Raw genomic sequence first — 23,241 nt, forward strand, 5'->3', positions numbered from 1 at the left:
AGTAAATAAAATTAACAAATGATGAGAAGTGAACAAGGAGAGAAACACTCTCCTCATTTTTGAGTATGATTTAACGTCATTTTCAGCATGATCAAATTGGGTAACCAATTAAAATGGCAAGTGTCCCGGGTAACTAATAAAAAATCACCAGTTGCTATGCACATTTGAACATTGATGTCATTCTCCATGTAATCATTCAAAAATCAGCTCAAAGCATCTACTGGAACGTGTTTTCTAAACCAAACACAGAGTGTGATTTCCTCAAGTAACATTTAGTATGGTGCTATCGTTGATTCTGTAGTTACAGTTGAAACAAGAACAGAGTAAATGAGTCAGCCATGATTGATGGGGAAACCTGGATACAATAGTGCACGCGCCCACTATGTTCCTATTGTTGCTCCTGGTGAAACAGCACCACCCTATGGACATGCAGTGCTAATGCAGTGCTGATGCTGCAGTGCTGTGGTGGGCGGTGTACATAGACTTTAGTGACATACTAGTCGTTAAGCGTCTTTATGAGAGCCTTACATAGGGTCTCTGTGGGGCTTGAGTGAGCCTTATGGACTGGGGGAGGATCAGAGTAATGCAGAGTTTCAATGCTGCTGAGAAGCATTCATCATGTCCTTCACATCAACAGGGGCTGAGCAGTGCTTTCTCTTTGCCAGAGTCTTGCGAGACCCCTCATCCAGGGACAATCTCTCCCTCCCTATCTCCCTCTCTCTCTCTTTCATACACACACACATGCACACACACACACACACACACACACACACACACACACACACACACACACACGCTCACACGTTCTTTCAATCTTTCAATCTTGAATGTATGTGACACTGAATTCTCCTCTGGTCTCCACTTGTCTTCTCACTACTCTTGTCCTCTCAGTCTCTTGTTTCTATCCATTGTGATACTATTGTTCCTCCTCCTCTTCCTCCCTCTTCCTCTCTCGTCTAGATGTGGTTGAGTGGGTGAAAGCTGCTCGTCTCAGACGGTCCACCTCCCATGCTCAGCCAAGCGTCCAGAGAGTTCTGGGAGGGCGCGTGCAAAGGGTTGTTCTCTGAGAGAGACAGCATCATTGCATAAGCCTGCAGGAGAAGACAGATGACTATTAACAAGAGAGAATAACACGGGTCATTATTTTCAACCAAACTCATTTGAGTAACATTTCTCTATTTCTCCAAGGACCTGCCAAGAAATTAGCAATATACAACGCAAGACAAACCCGATGATAACTTTTTCACAAAGTTGAAGTTTAGAGAAAGGATAAGAGAAGTTTAGAGTTAATATGTTAGTAGGTTAAGTGGGAGGAGAGCATGTGAGTGGGCAGGACAAGAGATGCTATCTAGCTACAGTTATACTTAATGTGAGCTGGAATGCCAACTTTCTTTTTGATCAAGCGTTTGAAAATGCCCTGCTGTGATAAAGGAACCATCTCATCCCTTATCCCTCGCTTTACAGGAGGCATTTTGGCTCTCCTGTCTTTGTTCAGACCAACTTTCTGTCTTTCCTGTACATCCCTCTTTTATTGGACGTCCAAAGGGCAGTCACGTACCTGGGTTTTAGCCTGCCTGTACAATGTCTCTTTCAATGCCTCCGACTCTAGCGAAGTGTTAAATATGTCTTTAACGTCAAAGGGTTGCTCGTCACTGGCTGCTTTACGTAGCCCATCCAGGCTCTTGGGAAAGCTGGGCAGACCCTCCAGGTCCAGGAGAGAGCCCTCCTCCTCTATACACCTGCACACCAAGGGATGGAGTGGGGCAGAAATAGGGAGGGATGGATGGAACGATGGGAGGACGGATGTATAGGTGGATGGGTAGATGGAGAAGAGATGGATGTAGGGAAGGAATGGATGGATAGGAGAGTTAATGTCAGGGAGGGGTGCATGAAAAAAGAAGGAAGTAGGTTTAGTTTGGAAGGAAAACACGGTTAGGGAATGGAATAGAGAGAAGGGGCAGAGGAGAAAAGAGGGAGAGATAATGTGGAGAAAAGAAGTAGTCAACGGGGTAGATGAGTGGAGGGAATGAATTGGGAGAAGAAAAAGGAGGGAAAGGTAGGAGCAGGAGTTGACCTCACGTTAGCTCAACTGAAACACTCATCTCCTGTCTTCATGGTGGCCAGACGAACAGGCAGACTATGGGTGTAAATTTGTGGCAAACATATTGACGGATGAGGTAACAGATGAACAGATAAGATAAAGACTCAAAAAGGACAAAACGGGATACAAAAATAAACAAGTGATTTTGGTATTCTCATACAAGCTGCTGTTACATAGCTATTTGTTCACAGCATGACGGTCTCATGGAATAGTGGGACACTTGCAAATGAAAACACAATGGCACAGGTTTTTCTCTTTTGTTGGACAAGAGACACTTCACCATTCAAACCTCAGCCCTTGAGACCATGCACATGAATTTTGTTCATAAATGACGAAAGTTCATGACTAGCCTTAAAGACTATGGAAAAGCTTCACTGATGAAGCCATAGACCTTATTCCCACAATGGCCGTTTTGAACTTACATCACACTTGAAGTTGGAAACTACTTGGAAGAGCAAGTACAGCCCAGCTGTGTACCAACATGCACATCATACAAACGTTGGAATCGGACAAACATTTATCAATTCACAGATTCCCACTGAAAAACAGATTTGGACCTCATGAATCTGGAGGGACACAGGTTCACATGTTAAGGTAAATTTGGCCCACTATCACTAGCTACCGTAATTTAGCCTGTGTAGATAGCTAGTAGCTAAGAAGCTAGTAAGTTAGCTAACTTTCCTGCTAAATTCAAAAAGGCGTTGTTGTTGTTCCTGCGATTGCTAGCTAATTCGATAACTGTTGAGCCTATCTGAAGAAATGCTTTTTTAAAAGCAGTTTTAAAGGATAACGCTGGTGTTTTTTAATGCATTTCTTATCATCAACAAATCCTATGAAAATAACAAAATCAACAATGCGTTTGTTCTACTCCCATTACTTTCTGACTTCCCACGTTCCCTTTTTAGCCGTCAACCCGGAAGTCATTGGCTCCAATTGTAAGCTAAAAACCTTTAAATACAGCTCATAAAGACATAGTTTCAATTTTAAAAATCGCTAACTGTTACCACGAAAAGTTAGGCTGTTGTAGTTATTACCGAATCAAATTCAAATGGGAACAAATTCTTCATTACGCCGGGGACTATTTTCGGTGCTACGGAACTACTTTCCTGAGATCGCAAACGTGTTTACAGCCGGCTTATTAAGTTGTTTGGGGAAAAAGTCAGCTGGCCCGGTGCATCGTGATGATGAAATATGTTGCCCAGAGCAACGGCATGGCTCTTTGACGTGTTTTTAATCGTTTTTTTAATACAATGTAGTTCTATGGCTACTGGGACATGGCTTTATTGGGCATCGGCTACATGGACGAGACTTGTTGGCAAAACAAAATCAGTGCTGATTTTGTTATTTTCATAGAATTTGTTGACGGTAAGAAATGCATTAAAAAACACCAGCGTTATCCTTTAAATATATATATCTACCAATCTTTTGTGTGGAGTTTCCCACCCCAACACTTCAAAACGGTTGCTGTGAGAATAAGGTCACTTAGATGATGACAAAACAGAAATTTGAAATGACAGACAAAAAGCTATACAAAGTCAACGATACATCAATAGACTGAAGAAGATGGAATAGCCTAATAATATCTGGGTGTTGATGTGGAGGGCAACCACATGTTCAATCCATTCTTTAGCTCTATCTCTTTTTCTCAAAACCAAAAGGTGATATTGTTAAGAGTTTAGTAGTGGCATTAGTTGGAATGGGGAAGAAGATATAAGTGGCGGTTGCTGTGAGTTGGTTTGTACAGAGATATATGGTGTATTTTGGTTGTGGTTGTTAACTGTAGATATTGCAATTCTTTGTCCATTAACCCTGAGTTGTTACACGTACTTACTATGATTGTAGGTGTAGTTTTCTCTGTAGTTAAGTAACAGAGCCTTTGGTTATACCTGTAACAGAATGCATACCTGCGAGTGTGTTCATAGCTCATTGCTAATGGAGCTGCCTCTGCCTCTTCCTCCTCCTCATCCTCTTCATACACCCCTGTTGTCATTGTGACAGGAGAAGGGGACTCAGGCGCCTCATCGTGAGACTTCTCTGTCAGGCTGCCTTCTTCCTCCTCCTCATCGTCGCCCTCCACTTCCTCTTCCTCCTCTTCCAGCCCTTGGAGCCCTAGCTTGGAGTTGGACAGACTGTGGCTGGGTGGGCGCTCCTCCTCAGCTTGGTCTGATCTGGGTGGGGAGCAAAGGGCAGAGTAGGGAGGAAGAGTTAGTACTGTTGGCTAAAGAGCGGTCAACACTGGGAACTGTATCACATACTGCTGCCTATCTTTTCTCCCTAATTAGTGACACTTGAGTAAAGGAAAGAGGCATTGAGTGTTAATTACGCATTAATGTGTACCTACACTGATGGAAAAGTAAGAAGCCCTTTTTAGTTCAGCTCCAGGCGCTTTGCCCAATGTGGAGCTGGATAGCTATCACCATTGCTTAAAATCTAAAGACATGACTCATCATGAGCAGGGAGAGAGACATAAATAATCTGTTGACAACATGCATGGTCCAACTCCACTGTCCACGCAAACAACATGGGTGCTGACAGTCAGCCCGGGGAGCTTTTCAAACGGCCCAGGAATGATTAATTGGCCAATTCCTCAGAAACAGAGCAAGAGACGGCCTGCTTCAGAAAGGGTCCTCCAGACCCCGTAATGGTGGAACAGACTGTGTGTGAGTGAAGGAAGAAGATGGCTGATCTGCAAACAGGCTATCAGCACACAACCATTATGACCTGCCATCTGTACATTTTCCAGCCAGCCCCCCTACCCACACACCCCCTCCCCACCCCATCACTCCCAGACCACGATGTCATGGCTCATGATATCATTTCCTCTGGGAAGGCAAATTTACCCCTTCCATTTTTTTGCCACACAGTGGACATTTATCAAATCAGACAGGATTACCTCTGGGAAGGGGTGCACAGGGACAGGATTGGGTCACACACGGTGGGTGGGTAGATGTGGGTAGGGGGACTTGGAAAAAAATAAAAAATCTCTGTTCTCCTCTTTCAATCGAGATTAAATATCCCCATAATCAAATTGCCAAACTGGTTGGCGGGGAAAAAGTCCATGCCTGCGTATGGAGAAAGAAGCGTAGCTCTGACATGGGGGGCCCTGGGTTTTGTCATTTAGTCTAAACACGTCAGTGGGGTGTTTGTGTTAGCGGTTTGGGGGTATGGGTATAGGGGGTGGATGGGGGAAGAGCTCCATCATCAGTGGATCTCCTAGATAAATGCCTCAACCTGAGTCCCCCTCAGGGTCCAAACTGCCAGCCAATGCAACCCAGTCCCAGACAAGGAGCCAGCTCCAACTCTACTTTTATCCAAACCATAGAACTTAAGCCATGGCCCAGCTCCTAGTTCTAGCCCTAATTATAACCTGAATTATGGTCCTGAGGAGACCGATACATCCCAATCCCCCAACTCGTCAGTGCTGGAAACCTCCAGTGTACATCTAAATCCCGTAACTCTTTTGTTTGGACCTTCCCACCCTTCAAGAGCACCATCACTACCTCAGCATCTACCATGTCCCTGCCTGGAAACTGGTCAAACAAAGTTCTCATATGTGAAAACAAAGGTTTCCAGTGACTTTTATTTTGACTGGCTATGATGCAGAAAAAGGAGGGAAACTTTGTTGCGAGGGCGGTTAGGAATGATTGCAGATAGACGTCCATGAATGTGTGTCTGCGTTCAACGTTCGACTTCAGTCACTCAGAGGGAGAATAAACATGGGGTTGTCTGGTGGGAGGACAGAAAGCATAACACTTAGTCTGAATTACAGATATTAAAATGTCAGGCCGGCTTGTTGTGGATGAGACTCAGTATTGATCCCAGATGGCAGAGGGGCTAAATTGCCACTGGGCCTGCTGGCTTTAATGTGTGTTGACAAGAGGGAGGAGGGAATGATGGAGGAAGAGACAGACAAAAAGTGAGACTACCAGAAAGGAATTCACATTGGAAGTGTGTGTGTGTGTGTGTGTGTGTGTGTGTGTGTGAGAGAGAGAGACAGAAACAGAGAGAGAGAGAGAGAGAAAGAGAGAGAGAGCACGAGAGAGAAAAATAATTTCATCCTCCTTTGCTTTTCTGATGCTTCCTTTCTTGCCTTCTATCTCTCTGAAACCTTCCACATATGAGTTATATCATAACAGACTGCATTTGTGGCATTGACTTAGGGCAGGTAACTGACCTTTTCATCCACTGGCCAGAGACAAAATATGAATTTTAGACTAGAAAAAAAATAAACGCAGGATGGTGGCTAGTGCTACAATTACTGGTGGAACAGAGTATTCGGCTGGTGTAAATTTCAATAGTCCACTAAGTCACCTCTGGTAAAATTCTGGTCATGGTTGAAATGGATCAAATGGAAATGGAGATGAAGCTGATGGTTTAGAATGGACTCACACTGGTGTTGACTATAAGCTTGTCAAGTACCATCAAGCCACTAGAGAGCACTGCGCACCAAGTGTTTCCATTAGTGCTGTTGTGTACAGGGAGAAGGACGAGGCTAAAGAACTGAGAACATTGCTTCCTATTGAACAAACTGTGTGTGTGTGTGTGTGTGTGTGTGTGTGTGTGAGTGTGTGTGTGTGTGCTTGTATTTCTGTACTTTTGAGAACCAAATGTCTTCACAAGGATAGAAAGATGAGGAAAATTCTCCAAAGTGAGGCCATTTTGCCAGTGGTCACTTCCTTAAGGGACTTGTTTAGGGTTTGGACTTGGTCTGGGATTAGGTTTAGGATCAAGTCAAGGTTTGGCATGTAGTGGAGAGGGTTATGGTTATGGTTATGGTCCTTACAAGTATCTTAATACAAAAATGAGTGTGTGTGTGTATGCGTGCGAGTGTATTTCTTCATCAGTACTGCCTACCTCTTATCCGTGGAGCTGGAGGCCTGGTTCATCTCACTGTTGGAAATGAAGTTGCGGATTTCTGAGAAGTATGAGTCCTCCTTCTCATCTAAAAGTGCATGATTGTCTGGCTCGGAGTTTGGCGAGGAGATGGTGGTTCCTAGGTTGGAAAGCATCCCGGACTGTTGGCTCACTGTTGGGAAAAGCGTGCAGACACACACACACACACACACACACACACACATACATACACATGAACAGACACACCCGCCCACACAAGTGAACACGCACACATGATTAGTTTGATGATCATCAGACATACATAATTGATGAGCATAAAAGGGAAATGCAAAATAGGGCATGAGGGTTATTATACATAATATTCAGATTTCAATATTTCATCTATGCGATATTTTAGATTATGGACGTTCTTTGCTTAAATATGAAGTAATGTTAAATATATTTTGACAACCTGGTCAATGTTTATGGAATACTTTTTTAGGTTTTGTGCAGAGTGCAGTAAGAGTACAGTGGCCCTCCTCACCATTCAAAAGTCTAGGCTAAAAAACAGCCTTGTCGGCTTATATATAATTTGTGTTATTCTTGTTGTACCTGCCTGTTTATACTGAGGTAACTCTCTTTTGAAAAAGATAAAGGGGAATACCACTGTTTTAAATCACACTTCAGGTTTGATGTGTTAAATAACTGAAAAATAGAAGCATTTAGTTATTTTGTCTGAGATCTACATAAACTCTTGCAATGAATTTGTTGGAGGCAACACATATTCTGTAGGAGACGGAAACAGGACTTTGAGACTTGAAATTTAAGTGAAGGTGTAACGAAAGAAATATCTAGCATGTAGCATGACACAACTCTTGTCTCATTTGGTCTTTTTCAAAAATCTTTACCCTGGGAAGGTTTGCTGAGCACACATGCTCTTTTTCGGCAGCGCCCAGCTACACACACATACAGTTACACACACTCACACATGGGAGCTGCCCAGTACAACCACAGTCTTCTATTGTTGGTCAATGTGCAGCTCCACTAGAACATTTAGGGGTTAAGTACCTTACTTCAGACTTCATATTTAGGTGGTATTTATAGGTTTAGAAAAATATTTTCCACTCAAAATTGTTCTAATTCTGTCGCTTTTCCTACAGAGTTTATATTATGGCTCTTGGATACATCTCAGTGGTATTTTAGGTTGTAGGATGGGATAATTCAGAGAATATAAGAATAGCTTGACATGCGTGGTTCACTAAGGGCGGTTCACATTGGAGTTCAGCACCTTATGTTTCAAAGAAAATAATAAATGATCACCCTCCTACTACTGTATACGTGGAAATGCACAGGATGCATTTTCTGTGGAGGTTCTCCTGTGAAATTGACTTCCATAGTAAAATAATACAAGTTATGCAAATATATTATAAGAGGGAGCCAATCAATGCATTCTCAGTTTCTAAACACGGTGTGTCCAGACAACTTCTTTGTCATTTACATCTTATTCTTTTAGCTGATGCTCTTACTTAGCGTGATTTAGCATACATTGTCATGTACAAGAGGTGCTTCTTGTCAACATACTTGCATCAAACAATGCTATCCTTGGCTTTTGGTGAATTCAGTTTATTTATGGCTTACATGAGCTGAGCTTTCAGTGCTGTCTTTCCCAGTCAGATATGAGAGCAGAGAGTCGATGATGTCACACCAATGTACAGCTCCATTGAGAATCAGTTGGATACGGTGCAAATGGTTACCAGGGATAATTTTTGGTTTATTAGGGTCAAATTTGTAATTCAGAAATGTTAACACTACTGTGAAATAAAGGCCACTTGGATGTAAAAGCTCAAACACACAATATTTTAGTTCAAAATGTCTGTCTTCCATCCATATTCAATGGCGTACTTCCATGCTGGACATAAATAGTTCTCAGATTGTTCTTGGCTATACAGTAGGAATAGTAAGTGTGAATTCGTAAGTGAAGTGGTTTTCCGCTTTTAAATCATTTGCCTCACCAAGCTAAACATTTACAGAGGTGAAGTTTTAAAAGGGTCTGTAAAATTTTCCAAATGGGTAATGTGAACCATTCATTATTCAGTCTATTGACAAAACACTAAATACCAAATCCCTGTTTTAATAACTAAAGTTGTAATTCTTACATCCTGACTTTTCTCAGACAAAACTGAGCCAAACTCTTAACCAGTGCAAGGCACAGTAGGTGTTGCAGACTGACCAGGAATGTTCTCGTGCTCGTGCTTCTTGAGATGGCGGTCCAGGTTGGTCTGCTGACCAAAGCAGCGGTTGCACAGGTGACACTTGAAGGGTTTCTCCTTGTTGTGGATGTTGCGAACGTGACGTTGAAGGTTGGACGAGATGCTGAATGAGCGGTCACAGTATTTACACCTGCCAAGAGCGGGAAGAAAGATGAGAGTGAGGGTTAGGAGAGCAGCAGGGTGACGTAAAGAGAAGGGACTGTCCTTCAACCAGAGAACCAGGCAGGGTTCAAGCCCCAGTGAAGCCTGAGTGTCCTTAAAGTCGAGATGAAACGGCATTTCGAGAGTATCTAACTTCCGTATCGTGACGTATTTCCAAGTGAAACAGGAAAGACAGGCGGGACATAACGTTGGGAGGAATTTGATTTGAACGTTGAAAAGTGGTTGTGTCATAACACCCGAAGACACACCGAAGTACCATGCTGTTGCTAGCTAGCTAACTAATGAATCTTAGCCTCTTAGCTCTGTGCGCTAAAAGTTGAAGATTGATTGATGGGTGGATGTCATGATATTATTGGTTGAAATTAGTTACGGGCATGCTTACGTAAGCACACGGCATATTTTGTTTTACAGGAAGAAAACATGATTGAATTTTGATATAAGAATACAATGAAATTGATTTTTGGTATTTTTTTTGGCATATATTGTTAAATAGGTGCACAGTATGACCGGGGATGTGATCTAAAAGGGTTAAAAAGGCATTTTTCATTTCATCTCGTCTTTAAGCAAGACACTGAATATTTGTTCTGCAGCTAACCCTGACCTCTGACGTCCCTGCAGATGGGGCAAGTGAAAAGAGAATTTCCCCTTCAGGGATCAAGTGTATCACAAACAAAAATGGATATCAGACAGAAAAAGAGAAAATGTGGAGAATGAGAGCAAGACAAGCAGTCAGAAGGACAGAGAGGTTGAGAATGAGCACGGGGAAAAAAAAGAAAGTGTGAGAGTGGTAGGAAGTGTGGTGAAGGCCCGCTAAATGAGCTCCGTGTTCCATATTGTGTAAACAGTAATCACCAGACCTACAATGCTTGGGTCTAGTGGGCCAAACTAAATCTTTTCATCTAGCAGAGCTTAAGTGGTTTTACAACTACATTTGTTGGTACTGTCTCAACACACACAACACACATATAAGCAACGGGGCATGTCTGCAGGCAATGCGTACAACCGCAGGCACACAAAAACACACACACACACACACACACACACACACACAGCCCATCTTGCAAGCTCAGTGTTCACAGCTATTTACTTTTTGTTGTTTATTGTGTTGCTTGGCTCCTTTTAGTAATACCATTACAATTAGTAGGAGATGCTTTTAAATTATTTCATTGGTTAGAATCTGTTATAAATTGCTGTATGTACACATCAATACTTACATATATCTTTAGACACACATCTAACCATGTGCACAAGCAGCATGCATTTGGTTCATCTTGAATGACAAAAGAAGTGAGGAAAGAGACTCACTTCCTACATTGTTGTACTGATATAGCAACTGATGTCAGTGAGGGGTGTTTGTTTACATAAATTGCAGCAATGAGTCTGTTACAAAAATGTCACAAAGAATGGAAGAATAGAATAGAATAGAATAGAATAGAATAGAATAGAATGTACCTGTAGGGTTGTTCCCCTGTGTGTGTCCGCAAGTGTCTGGTGAGGTTTGCCGAACGAGGGAAGATTTTCCCACAGTACCTGGAGGGGAGAATGGACAGAAAGGCAGGGATGAAGAAAAAGGAAGGAAGGGAGGGAAAGTAGGGACGGGTGAGGGAGATGAATGAAAGATAACATTCATTTTAGAGTCACTGTAAACATTTATGGTATTGCAAATATTCATTTAGGCTATGATTCGTGCCCCTCACATTGTGCTCCTGTACTTCCAATGCTCTGATCAACATTGGAAATAACGTGACGTTGCACCATAGGGAACATACCTGCAGGTATAGCGCTCCTTGCCCTTGCGGAGGATGGCGTCTGAGAGGGAGGGTGGCGGCGAGCGGAAGTTGAACAGTGGGTGGGCTGAGTGTTGCAGCGAATTGGGCGGCGCGTCCAGTTTCAGAGTGCCAAAGCTCTCCAGCTTCTCTGTCATGTTCTCCATGGCTGACATCTGAGGAGCAGGGACATGGGGAGAGGGTGGAAGTGAGTGGGATAAAGAATGATGTAGAGGATAGGGGAAAGAGAGGGCACAGCGCTAAAACCATGTTGAAGGTATTTAGAGCAGAGCCAAGAGACACATTTTTTTTAAAAGTGGAAGGAATTTATTGATCCAGATTAAGATTTTCTCAGTGGGTTCAGGGATTTGAACCAGCAACCTTGCAGCCAAAAGCTCAGTGTAGCTGTTCTGTTTTTAAATCTGCTGGGAATCTGGTTTATCTTTGGTAATGCCTTGAGAGAGGCCACGGTGTGTGTATGTGTTAACAGAGAAAAGAAAGAGAGCTGCAAACAAAGACACAATGTCAGAAAAAAAACAGAGACAGAGAGAGGGAGAGAGAAAAAGAGAGAGAGAGAGAGAGAGAGCGGAAGCCTTGAGGAAGCAGTATATCAGAGGTTAGCCTTGTTGATTGTGCTGTAGGGGAGTCACCTCCCTGACCTATTGCACATTCACAAACACTCAAGTACCATTCCTCCAGCACCCCCCCACCCCCCCTCCCACCCCCTGTTCCACGGACCCTCATCCCCAGCCTAGGCCACCACTTTGTTCTCTACCCTTTCCCCTTTTCTGCCGAAGCCGCAGGCCAGCTAACTGGCTCAATGAGGCATTCAAGAGCCCCGATGGGAGCTGTACAATATAGTTTAAGATACCCCTGACTGATAGCCACTTCCCCTCCCCTAGAAGCTTGTGAACAAAGGGGACCAGCTATGTAGGAGTTTATTTGCCAAAAACAGCTTACATCCTTCCTTGTTTAGTGAATACGGGACGGGAGAGACACAGGGACAGACACTCCGTCTCGATGTGTTTATTCGCGGTCTGAGAACGGGCGGAGGGGTGGTGGGGTGATTCCGTCATGAGACTGAATTAGAGGTGGCATTGTGTTTGGATCACTGGGAGGATCACAGCTGAGACGCTCTGATATGAGAAGTATTTTACAGGGCAGCCTGCGAATACTTTTCATCCTCAGGACCTGGATCAATTATGCATTTGATTACTCAACATTGGAAGGTGATATGAGTAAAATAATTGAGTACACATATCCCATGCCCTATATTTGAATGATTAAAGGAGCTACATCATACAACACTCTAATCTGCCCCACAGGACATGCAGTGGGTCTGTCAAATATTTAAGGTATTTCAACTTTATTAGATGGTATGCAGGTGAAAGTGTCAGGAAAAGATGGGAGAAAGACAAAATGCTGCAGAAGTCATGAGTCAGATTCAAACCTACAGAGCTGCAAGGACTTGGCATGCATTCTGAACCAGCATCAACTTCCAAGCCACACACATGACCTCTTCAAAAAGATAGTGAAGAACATGAGGTTAGCTTCATATGAATATTATTCATTGATATTAATAGACAGTTCCCGGAGATATTTGTGTTTGATGAACATAGTTGAGAAACGACAGGTGTCCCCATGTAATTATTTTGCTTTCTCATTACAGCAAAAAAACTCCCCATGCTTGCTGTTCTTGTTCCACCCACATCCAGGCATGATACATACATACATGTGCAACATAAGTATGCAAATGTATGTGCGTATATAAGTGTATCTGTCTGCATATGCACCAGTAAATGTGTGTATTGCAAACTCACAATTGATAGAGGACCCAGATTTCCAGGTCAGATTAAACCGTTTCCCCAACGAGAGCCCCCCATTCTCCTGGACACAAACACAGGATGTCCTTGATGGACACGGTGCTATTATCTAGCCAGCCAGCCAGCCAGAGAGAAAAAAAACTTGAGGGGGAAGTTATTAGCTGGCCTGTGTGCTCCCAGTACATGAAACAATGCCACAACTAAGATTAGCGTGGCCAAGTGAGGCAGCTCGCTACAATTCAAACGCTTATTATTCTTTTTTATTAATACTATCATTCCCTGTAATCAAGATTTGTAGAGGTGGGGAAGGTCTGGGGACAGTTGAACAATGTGACTGATTATCAAAGGGGCTGCGATAACGGACTGTGTCTTCTGAAAAAGGTAGAAGTGACGAGGTACAGAGGCGCCATTCAGTAAACAAAGGAAGAAATCATACAGAACCCTTGAGAAAATAACATCAACACTGTGGAATGATGGTGCGCAGGGCCCTATCAATTCAGGTTTCAGCAGCGTGGGAGGCAGGAGTGAGGTATTTTCACATAATACATGTTATGAAAATAATAGCTGATACTATCTGGGAATAATCAGCCAGTATGCAGTACCTGGAGGCCAATTCCCCTGCTTGGGATTCCCTTGCTGTAGCTTTTTGTTCAAACTGCATGTAGCATTTACGGTGCATTCTACCTAAGATCATACCATGTGCCTTCCCTACAGTAGATCTGAAGTGTGTGTGTATGTGTGTGTGTGCAGTAGGCTGACCTGTGGGTGGAAGAGCAGCGGTGAGGGCCTGAGGAACTTCTCTTTCAGAGCTCCTACAGGGTCGAGTAGCTTCCTCTTCTCCACCCTGCTGGACCAACAGCAAGGCAAAGGGTTACGTACCAAGGTCAGAGTTCAACTCCAACCTCACACTAAACGCCAACCTCTACCTCCTCTGATAACGAGAAATTGTGCATTCATACATAGATATTAAAAGCTTTGACCTTGGTCATATAGGAATTATCTTTTAATGGTCTAATTGGGGCTGAAATACCTGTATATGGGGTCCATGAAGAAGGCTGAGGGCTTGGCGTAGTGCAGGGGTGGCTGCTGGGGTGGCTGTGCCAGGGTTTGCTGGTGCTGGGTCAAGGAGGACTGGTGCAAGGACTGGGAATGTGGGTGCGGGTGCCCAGTTTGGGGTTCCTCCTTGGTTAGAACCCCCTTGCCAACTCCATAGATGTGGTTCTTGCGATTTTGGGGCTCAGAGGCCACACCATTATGACCACCCCGGCTTCGGCTGCCAATGCTGAGATCCAGGGGCTGCTCCTCGCCACTAGATATCACTAAGGGTCCACTACTGCTCCCACCACTACTGTTGGGGTTTGAGGGCTTTGTTGGGGTGGGAGGAGCAAGCTTGGTCTCCTTGGTCTTGGTAGTGAGATCAAATGGTGACTCGGTGGTGGCAGCAGGAGCTCCTGGGGCACCAGGAACCATTTTGTGCAGTTGCTCGCGAGGTGACTTGGGCTCAGCCTTAAAGAACATGCTAGGGTTGAGGGTGCCTCGGTCAGTGCTGAAGGGATAGAGGGAGTGGGGGAAGTTGGGCAGGAACTGGAAGGGGAACATGGAATGGTAGGGCAATGGACCCATCTTCTTCTCCTGATGAAGACCCATCAAACCTGGACCAAAATATTTCTCAGCAATAGAAGCAATGGCTTTGATGGAATCAGTGGTGGCTGCATTGGCATTTGTGGTGGTGGGTGGGAGTGCTTGCTCATCAGGCGGAGGGAAGAAGGAGTGTTGGGATGATGCAGAGGAGAAGAAGGGACGATCGATGGCGAGGCTCCCCGAGCTAGACACAGCAGATACCAACGCACTGTTCATGTCTTCTGACCGGTTGCCTTCTTGACCTGATACTGCCCCAGAGGGTTTCCTCCTTTTACCACTTCGCTCCCGTTCACTCTCTCCATCACTCTCCAGGTCAGAACCATCACCTGAAGCGGTACCAGTAGTGGTGTCCAAATCTGTCCCACTTGTTGTATTAACGTCTTCAAGGTCACTACCATCAGACATGTCTGCCATCTTGGATTTTGGCTTAGCTTCTCCACTGGAAGACAGATCCAGTTTGTTCTCTCTCTCTTTGTCATCCAGCTGACTCAAACTGTTACCTCCATTGTTGTTCATGGAGCTAACCAAGGAGAGTGGAGGGCCATCTAGGGGGCTCCGAGTCAGCTTCCCTTCCTGACTGCTGCCGCCCAGGGGGCTCTTCAGCAGATGACTAGGAGGCAGTAAGGGTGGTCGGGGGTACAGTGATGGGGGAAAGATGCCTGGGAAACCATGTGAGAGGGATGAGAAGCCATGGGGTCCTGGGGAGAATGGTAAGCCAGCGTGAGGGTGAGGACGGGAGGGAAAGTAGTCAGTGAACCCTAAACCTGAGTGGTTTAGGCCTGGATGGTGGGGATGGTGGGACTTGACCTTTGCCATGATGGGGCTTGAGCTCATGGGGATGCCAGGAGTGAACATCCCTGCTGGAGAGCCATAATGGTTCTTGCCCTCACAGAAGCGTCGGTGCTTGTTGAGGGAGGAGGTAGTGCTGAACATCTGCCCACAGTCCTTGCACTTGATCTGGGTACGGCAATCAGCATGCATACGCTTGTGGCGGCAGAGGTTGGAGAACTGGGTGTAGGATTTGTGGCACACCTCGCCTGGGGGAGCAAGAGGACACAGCCCATCAGGGCCTGGTTAAACCCATTTAAACACTGTCTCTAATTCCGTGTACAAAATCAACAAGATATACATCAGGATGTCAACTGCATGATGAAAGATCAGGAATTGATAGTTTTAATCACAGGAAACCTACCACTCATTCTGCACATGAAGTTCAAAACAACAAACTACCAAATGCTTATTTATGTATCTACAACTTGTACTGCTCACTAAATACAGAGCATATGCAAGGCAGATCATTAAATACAGAATCCACATATGCATTTTGTTACTCTGAAGACCACAAGAGAAACAATCTGTTTTTGAGCCATCTTTGAAAATTACATATGCACATTATCCTTGCATTGTTTCATTATTAGAAACTAATTTAAACAACATATAATATAGTTTTGCCTATAGCTGCAAACACATTAGCAAATATGAGGAGGAGGAGCGCAGGTGAACACATCACATCTACAATTTATGTGGTGAATTTTATAGCAATGGTAACATTAAAGGTACTGTTACATGCATTGTTATATACTGTACATTATGACTCACTGGATCAGTGAGGCTGGTTCAGAAGATGTAAAGAAGTACATGGGGAAGAAGAGAGGAAAGAGGGATAGAAGAAAAGGACTATTGAGGACAAGGGGGCTCTTAATTTCCAAAGCTCTCACTTACAGATAAAGGGTTTGACACTGCTGTGGATGTGCTTATGCTGCTTGAGGCCTGAGGAGGTGGCAAAAGTCTTGCCACACTCAGGACATGTGTGAGCGCGTGCCCCCACATGCTGTGAGCGGATGTGGCGCTGAAGGTTGCTGGGATCTGTGAACACCTGCAGAGGGAAAGCAACGATTGCAGACATTTGAAATTAACATACACAAAAATACAATGTATATTTGATAATGCCAGAAATCAATATTTTCCCCCTCGTATTTTGTGTTGGCTTCTTTAGCACTGGCAATGAAAGTGCATTTTCATTGCTGTAATATCTATATAAGGTATGCTGTTTCTTCATAATTATTCCATCTAGGTCCAAGCCTAAAAATACAAGACCAGCAGAATTTCGAAAGCAGGTAAAGCCTGTGTGTCCTGTGTGCACAACTTACGTGCTGGGTGTGCTGTACCTTATCACAATTTTCACACTCAAAGCGCTTGCCACTGTCGTGTGACATCTGGTGGCGGATGAGGTTGGACTTCCAGTTGAAGGCTTTGGGGCACTGGTCACACTTGTACTCTCTCTCCTCTGTGTGGACTATCATGTGTTGGCCCAGACTTGATGTGGAGAGGGTAAGTTCATCAGTGAATACATTACATCATAACACTTATATATAACAAACAGGGAATAAGGGTGAAATGCTGAACGTTTGCATCCGTGTAGGTTACTTGAAAGTGTTTTAATGTGTCTGTGTACCTGTACTCATTCGGGAAGATCTTCTCACAGTCTTTACACTCGTGGACAGGCTCGTCGCTGTCCTCACGCTCCTGTTTGAAGTCCTCGCTCAGTGTGTCAAAGATAGAGCCGGCACTGGAACATGAGTACTTCTGGTGCCGCCGCAGCTCAAGCGCTGAGGGGAACAGTTCGTCACAGTCTTCGCAGCGGTACATCTGCTCGTCTGTGTATATACACACACATGCACACACAGATTTGTTACATACAGAACACAGAAAGTCATCAAGTAATTCAGTTTACTGAAATATGAAATATCCCTACCCATCTAAATCCTTAATCGCCTGAAGCTAAATTTGTATACACTGGAGCATGTTATGATGTGTATAATGCAACATCCAATGCATACATGTTTTGTTTGATATGATATGGTGTTTCTAAGAACAATTCTCCAAATCTTGGGTGTGTGTGAGGAGGCAGGGAAGTGTTGGTTGGCTGAAATAGCAGCATCCAGGTGTTCACTAACTCTTGTAGTGTCCATCTGCCCCAAGAAGCAGATCCAAGTATCCCATTGCAAATAAAAGCTGTTAAGCTCCAACACTAAACAAGAACAAAAATCTATCTGTGTATTTACCTCTCTCTTTGTTAGTTACAGATAATCAGACTCCCGTTTAAACAGTAAAAGCAGCAATCCTCCAATTGGCATTTACATAAAATGGAAATCAATTAGCAGTGAAATGTAGCCTTCATTAACACGGTTAATTGCTTGTTAAGGCCAGCGGTTGCTGGGACTGCAGGTATAATAGCACACAAGGGAAACAATAGGGGCTGGTCTTCCCTTTCCATGTTGATAACCTTTACAATACTTCTCACCACCAAGGTCAAACGCATAAAACTCAGGCCAGCTTTTTCAATGGCAAGTTCCTGAGTCCGGCGCCAAGTTCAACAGCTCAGGGAAAAGCCCACTGGAGTGTGTTTGTGTGCGCGTGTGTTTGTGCATGTGTTTATGTGAACTTTTTCCAAAAAGAATGAGCCATGAGGAACAGAAATAAGCAGGGGCAAAGTGGCGCCAACCCCATGGTGATTTCAGCGCCAACCCGCCATACCCGCTCTGCCATGACCCAGGCTGGCATGGCACGAGTCGGACCCCCAGGTATCCCAACACACACTGCACACCCATCCATCATTTCAAGCTAAGCTAAATGAGTTTATCCAAAATGACTTACAGTGCACGGCTCACCTGTTTTCTACCGCACGTGACCGTTTATCCAGCTGGAACTTCTTGGACGCATTAAAAGGGCATTAGTGTAGCAACATCAATGTGTCTAACCTTGGGGATATGGATAAATGCCCTTCTGGTCAATGGGCCATTCCACTGAACTCGAATGCTAAGCTAACTAGCCTGCTTTGACACTGCAGTGTGCACATATTTTATGGAAAGTGAGTGTTTTACTGTGGGAGAGTTGGTTATGATTCACTCCGGTGCTAAAACATCTCAACACCCAGAAGCTTTTGTCACCTTTAAGGAGGGAAACAATATTCCAAGAAAAGGGGTCAAGAAGTGCTAACTGAGGCGTCATTACATGTGTAACTAGACTAAACTTTGTTCAATAAAAGATTTGAACGCATGTCCGTATGACAAAAGGACTGATGTCTTTCAAAACAGGTTAATACAGGTGCAGTCCTCTGAAAGCTGCTCATCCTGCAGTTTGCAACAAGATGTCAGCTATGGCCTAGCACACTCAAGCGTATATGTATTTCAGTGAAGATGCACGTAAATGAAGGTGTGTGTGTATGTGCATACGTGTGCGTGAACGTGCCTGTGTTTTTTCAGTTAGTCTGGTTGGGGGGGGTGCTTATAAAGGGGAGACTAATAGCTCTCTGGGAGACGAAGGGAAGCACAATTATGTGCAGTTTAGCGGCTAATCTGGGAGCATGGGTGAGGTCTCCGGGGACTCCTCAAGTCCTCTACTTCAAATTCCTTCTCCGATAAGCCAGACAGAGAGAGAAGGGCTGCACTGCCAAGCTCCCACTCAGCCCGTCTACCTTTCACACACACACACACACACACACACAAATACTCTCAGGGAGAGGCTCACAAAACATTCACACACATCCTCAAAGGTGGACTGTGAGTCTTCTCTCTCTCTTTGTCTCCCTCTCTCTCTCTCTCTCTCTCTCTCTCTCTCCCTCACACACACACACACTGAGACATTCAAGAAAACATTAACACACATCCTTACAGTTGGACTGACTCCTCTCACTCTGCCTCATCTCTCTCTCTCTCTCTCTCACACACACACACACCTGCAGAATATACTGACACAGCACAAATCATTTACAAGCCCTCTCTATCTTTGACACACTCTTCCAACATGCCAGTCTGTTTCTTTTCAATAATCTAGTTTGCTTTCCACTCCCTTTTTTCACTCTCTTCATTCTGTCCTGTTCCTTTGGCAGAAAGATCTGAGCTCAACTATCATACAGGGGAAAAAAAACATTTGGTGTATTACAGAACATCTCACGAACATCTTGTTCTCTCTCCACCGTTTTACAATCCATGACAAGTAAAAGTAATCAGGTTTTTTTTTTCTTCCGTGGTTCCAGAAAGACTGGAAACACAACAAAACAATGTTACCTGACAACCCCACTTCACCGCAATAAGTCCAAGATGTTTAGAGAAATGCAGCGGAACTACGGCCCCTTTTCCGCTTAAGTGAACTTTGAAAGAAAAGCCCAGATCGAAACTGAATAGCTTTCAAAGTTAGATTATGAGATAAAAATATTGGACATATTCATTTTGACGCAGAGGCATGGTTGAAAGGTAGTGTGCGGTGAGAGTCAGGTTACCCGCTCAAAGGGAGAAGGGGTGGATGGGAGCACCTGGAAATGTGACGCATTTTGAAATGCGAGGCAATTTGCGGACAACTAGGGGCGTCGATTGGGTACGGCAAGGTGCCGCTTGCTCATAGGATCTTGCAGTTTTTTTTATCATTATAATAGGGAGCAAATATCAGACAAAAAAAATCCCACAAATTTATCTGGAAGCCATATCCAAAAAGATCACATCAAGGGAACATTCAGGGCCAGCTGATTATAGCTGTTTATTTATCACATTGACCAAAATAGGCTAATAATGATTATAACAGTCTTGTCAATCATCAGTATTCGCTCCAATTACCCCCCGAAATTAATAGATAAAAGCATGTTTGGATGCTTTGGCGCAAATGCAATGAATTTTTAGTGAATTGACGCCTCTGATAACAACCGAGGATATCGAATAGGATTTCTCTCAACATCAAATATAAAATGTAGTAACACGAGTGGGCTAAAAGGCGAATGGGTAAGTGATTTCGGACAGCTACAAAGGGTTAACTTGTTTTTTCTTTTTTCATAACGGTGTTTCACTGGTTATAGGACTTTCCCTCGTTTGATCCGTTACGATAGATTATAATAAAAAAAACAAAAACATAAACGAGGCATAGGCTATTAGAAGAACCCATGGGTTAAATGCTACCGAGAAAATATATAAGCAAGGTCTACATCTCAATTTGAACTTGAAACATGGGGGCGTCACTTCACTAAACCCCAAAGTCTGCCAAATTCCCTAAATCTAATTTTAGCATAATGGCCTCCAAAATTTCAAGCTTATATCGACTAAATGTCTGGGGAGCAACTGACAAGATATTATTATTATTATTTAGTCAATGTGATAATCACCAAACTTTTAGGGAACACTGGTCTTGAATGCAATTTTTTTTAATTTTTTTTTTAGATAGGCTATGGCTTCCTAATAATTTCTGGCAATTTCTGCTTGATCTTGATCTTTGATTATAACGATAAAAAGTCCAACATCAAATTTCGACTCACTTAAGCTAAGGTAGGCTATGGCAAGTGCCAATTGACGCCCTTGTATTTCCCAGAAATAGGCCTATTACATTGCACGATATTGTATGTGCCTAAGAAAATTCAGAGCAGTCTGGTACGGGCACGCTTCATCATTGCGAGCCTATTTTAAACGACAGGGCCAAAACAGCCTTGAACCAGACAATTTAATGCGAGATTTAATTCCATCCTGGATCTTTATGATTCGAATAATTCACATTTATTGAGAATATTTCTTGGAGAGAGAGATGGCATCTTTTCCCCATCACATTAGCGGGGTTATGGAGTGTATTGGCCGAGAAAGCAACACAGGATGCTGGTTGGAGTTTGTTTAAAATGTGCGCTAATGACGCGCATTAATCTTACCTTCTAGGTTGGGTGCCATGGATCCCTCGGGGAAAATACCGTCCTTCATATACACTAAAAGCTCCTCCCCTGCTTCAATATCCCGGACAGCTTTATAATAAATCTACGAGAGAGAGAGAGAGAGAGAGAGAGAGAGAGAGAGAGAGAGAGAGAGAGAGAGAGAGAGAGAGAGAGAGAGAGAGAGAGAGAATTCAAGTTAAGGTCAATATGGAATTAATAAGCCTTCACACTGACACGTACAAGTTTAGGCCTTATCTAATATTGAAAGTAATAATATTAACACATAAATATGTTTTTTTTTTTTTCATAGGCTATAAGAAAAGACAAACAAATTGTAGCCCTTAAATACATGATTCAGGCTACTTTGCGATTGATTTTACAGTAGTTTATAGAGACTAATTTGGGCATAATTTGATCATAAATGTTCACAAGATTTCACTGTATCAAATATATTCGTACTAATTAAATGCCTGAAAATCACATGTCAATATAAGATATGTAAAAGTAAAAAAAAACAACGAAATCATTTGTTTTATCCAATATTAATTTGAGCTGTATGAAAGGAAGGAAATGCATGCTATTAAAAAAAATCCAATCAGCATTTTTTCTTTCTTATAAATCATTCTTTGAAATTCCAAAATAGGTTTACATTTTTCCACACAAAGAAACACGTTGATTTTAGATGCCTGCCAGGAGCAAACTGGCTCAAACCTTCACAAAGACAATATGCAGAACAAATGCAGGCGGTGTGACTGAATGCTGCTCTAAGTCTACAGTCTGAAAGAAAACCAGTCAGTGAAACGAAATACATCAGCAAACAGCTCCTCTGTTCTGTTTTCTTATTTACAACAAAAAGCAAACAGGGATATTTTGGATCTCTACATAGGAAAATTCGTTTCATTCAGGTAATTTAACTTGTGTGAATCAGGCAAAAAATATTATTGGACTATATGTGTTTTCTGCTCAAGTCAAGACAAGGAAAACAGAGGAATATAATTATGGCAATAGGCTATGTGAGGCCATACACAGCCTAATCCAGCCATTGGCCCAACATACAGGCTACTTCTAGACTACTAAGCTTAGCTGAACACATACAGCCGAGAGAAAATTAATTAAATTGGGCTACAATTACGTGTGTTATTTCCCCACCAAAAGTTACAGCTTAATACGTCCCAATAAACAACAGCGAAAACATTTAACCGGCTCGGCTTCAAGGTGCACAGACGGTGTGGTCTGTGGACGCATGGGGGCGCTCTGCACCAATTCAAACCAATGCATTCTCTCACCACAGTAAGCAAGGTAAAGCACACTCATTCATAGACACATTCAAAGTTACACACACACTCACAAACACACACACACATAGCCTACAGAAAGGCTTGTGAAACTAACTCCAAGACTTACTGGCCTTATGATGAGACGAGCTGTGACAAGGAGCTAAGGCCTAAATCAATGAGAACACCATGGATTATTAGGCTATTATTATTATTATTATTATTGTTGTTGTTGTTGTTGTTGTTGTTGTTAGTATTATTATTATACTACCAATTTACCACAATTAGTCTATCCATAATGCCTGCAGCAGAGTCGCTACATTTTTCCGACCTGACCTTTCTTTTCTCCGTGAGGCGGAAGAGTTGAGAAAGTTGCGCGGCGCTGCGGAGAGCCTCCAGCTGCAGTAGCACTTCAGTCCCGGTGGAGTTGGCGACACAACCCATAGTAGGCTACCGGAGAGGGAGCGGGGCGCTGGAGCGGGCAGGGCCGGGGAGAAGAGGTCGCAGAGCGGCCAGGCAGGCTGCGGACTGACGGTGATCGTCTTCTTCTATAGCTGGATGGAGCCCGACGCTCCTCGACTACTCTCTAGTCTAGTCAGTGAGCGCGTCTTTGATGATGATGAGTCTCTCTCTCTCTCACTCTCTCTCTCTCTCTCTCTCTCTCTCTCTCTCTCTCTCTCTCTCTCTCT

General features: G+C 43.5%; 1 protein-coding gene across 1 annotated transcript; it reads right to left on the bottom strand.

The window, feature by feature from the left end:
• Positions 1 to 989: 989 nt before the first annotated feature.
• On the bottom strand, positions 990 to 21,342 carry prdm16 (PR domain containing 16). Its single transcript, XM_071897395.1, has 13 exons — positions 21,279 to 21,342; positions 17,052 to 17,253; positions 16,765 to 16,912; positions 16,319 to 16,472; positions 14,150 to 15,633; positions 13,986 to 14,086; positions 13,715 to 13,802; positions 11,136 to 11,308; positions 10,819 to 10,896; positions 9,165 to 9,334; positions 6,956 to 7,127; positions 4,006 to 4,269; positions 990 to 1,091 (listed from the first exon to the last, which is right to left on the bottom strand). Exons 1-13 carry the CDS (start codon positions 21,325 to 21,327, stop codon positions 1,079 to 1,081), a joined length of 3,096 nt encoding a protein of 1,031 aa, XP_071753496.1. The 5' UTR covers positions 21,328 to 21,342; the 3' UTR covers positions 990 to 1,078.
• Positions 21,343 to 23,241: the final 1,899 nt, after the last annotated feature.

Source organism: Centroberyx gerrardi, chromosome 14, assembly GCF_048128805.1.
Source record: "Centroberyx gerrardi isolate f3 chromosome 14, fCenGer3.hap1.cur.20231027, whole genome shotgun sequence".
NCBI lineage: Eukaryota > Metazoa > Chordata > Actinopteri > Beryciformes > Berycidae > Centroberyx > Centroberyx gerrardi.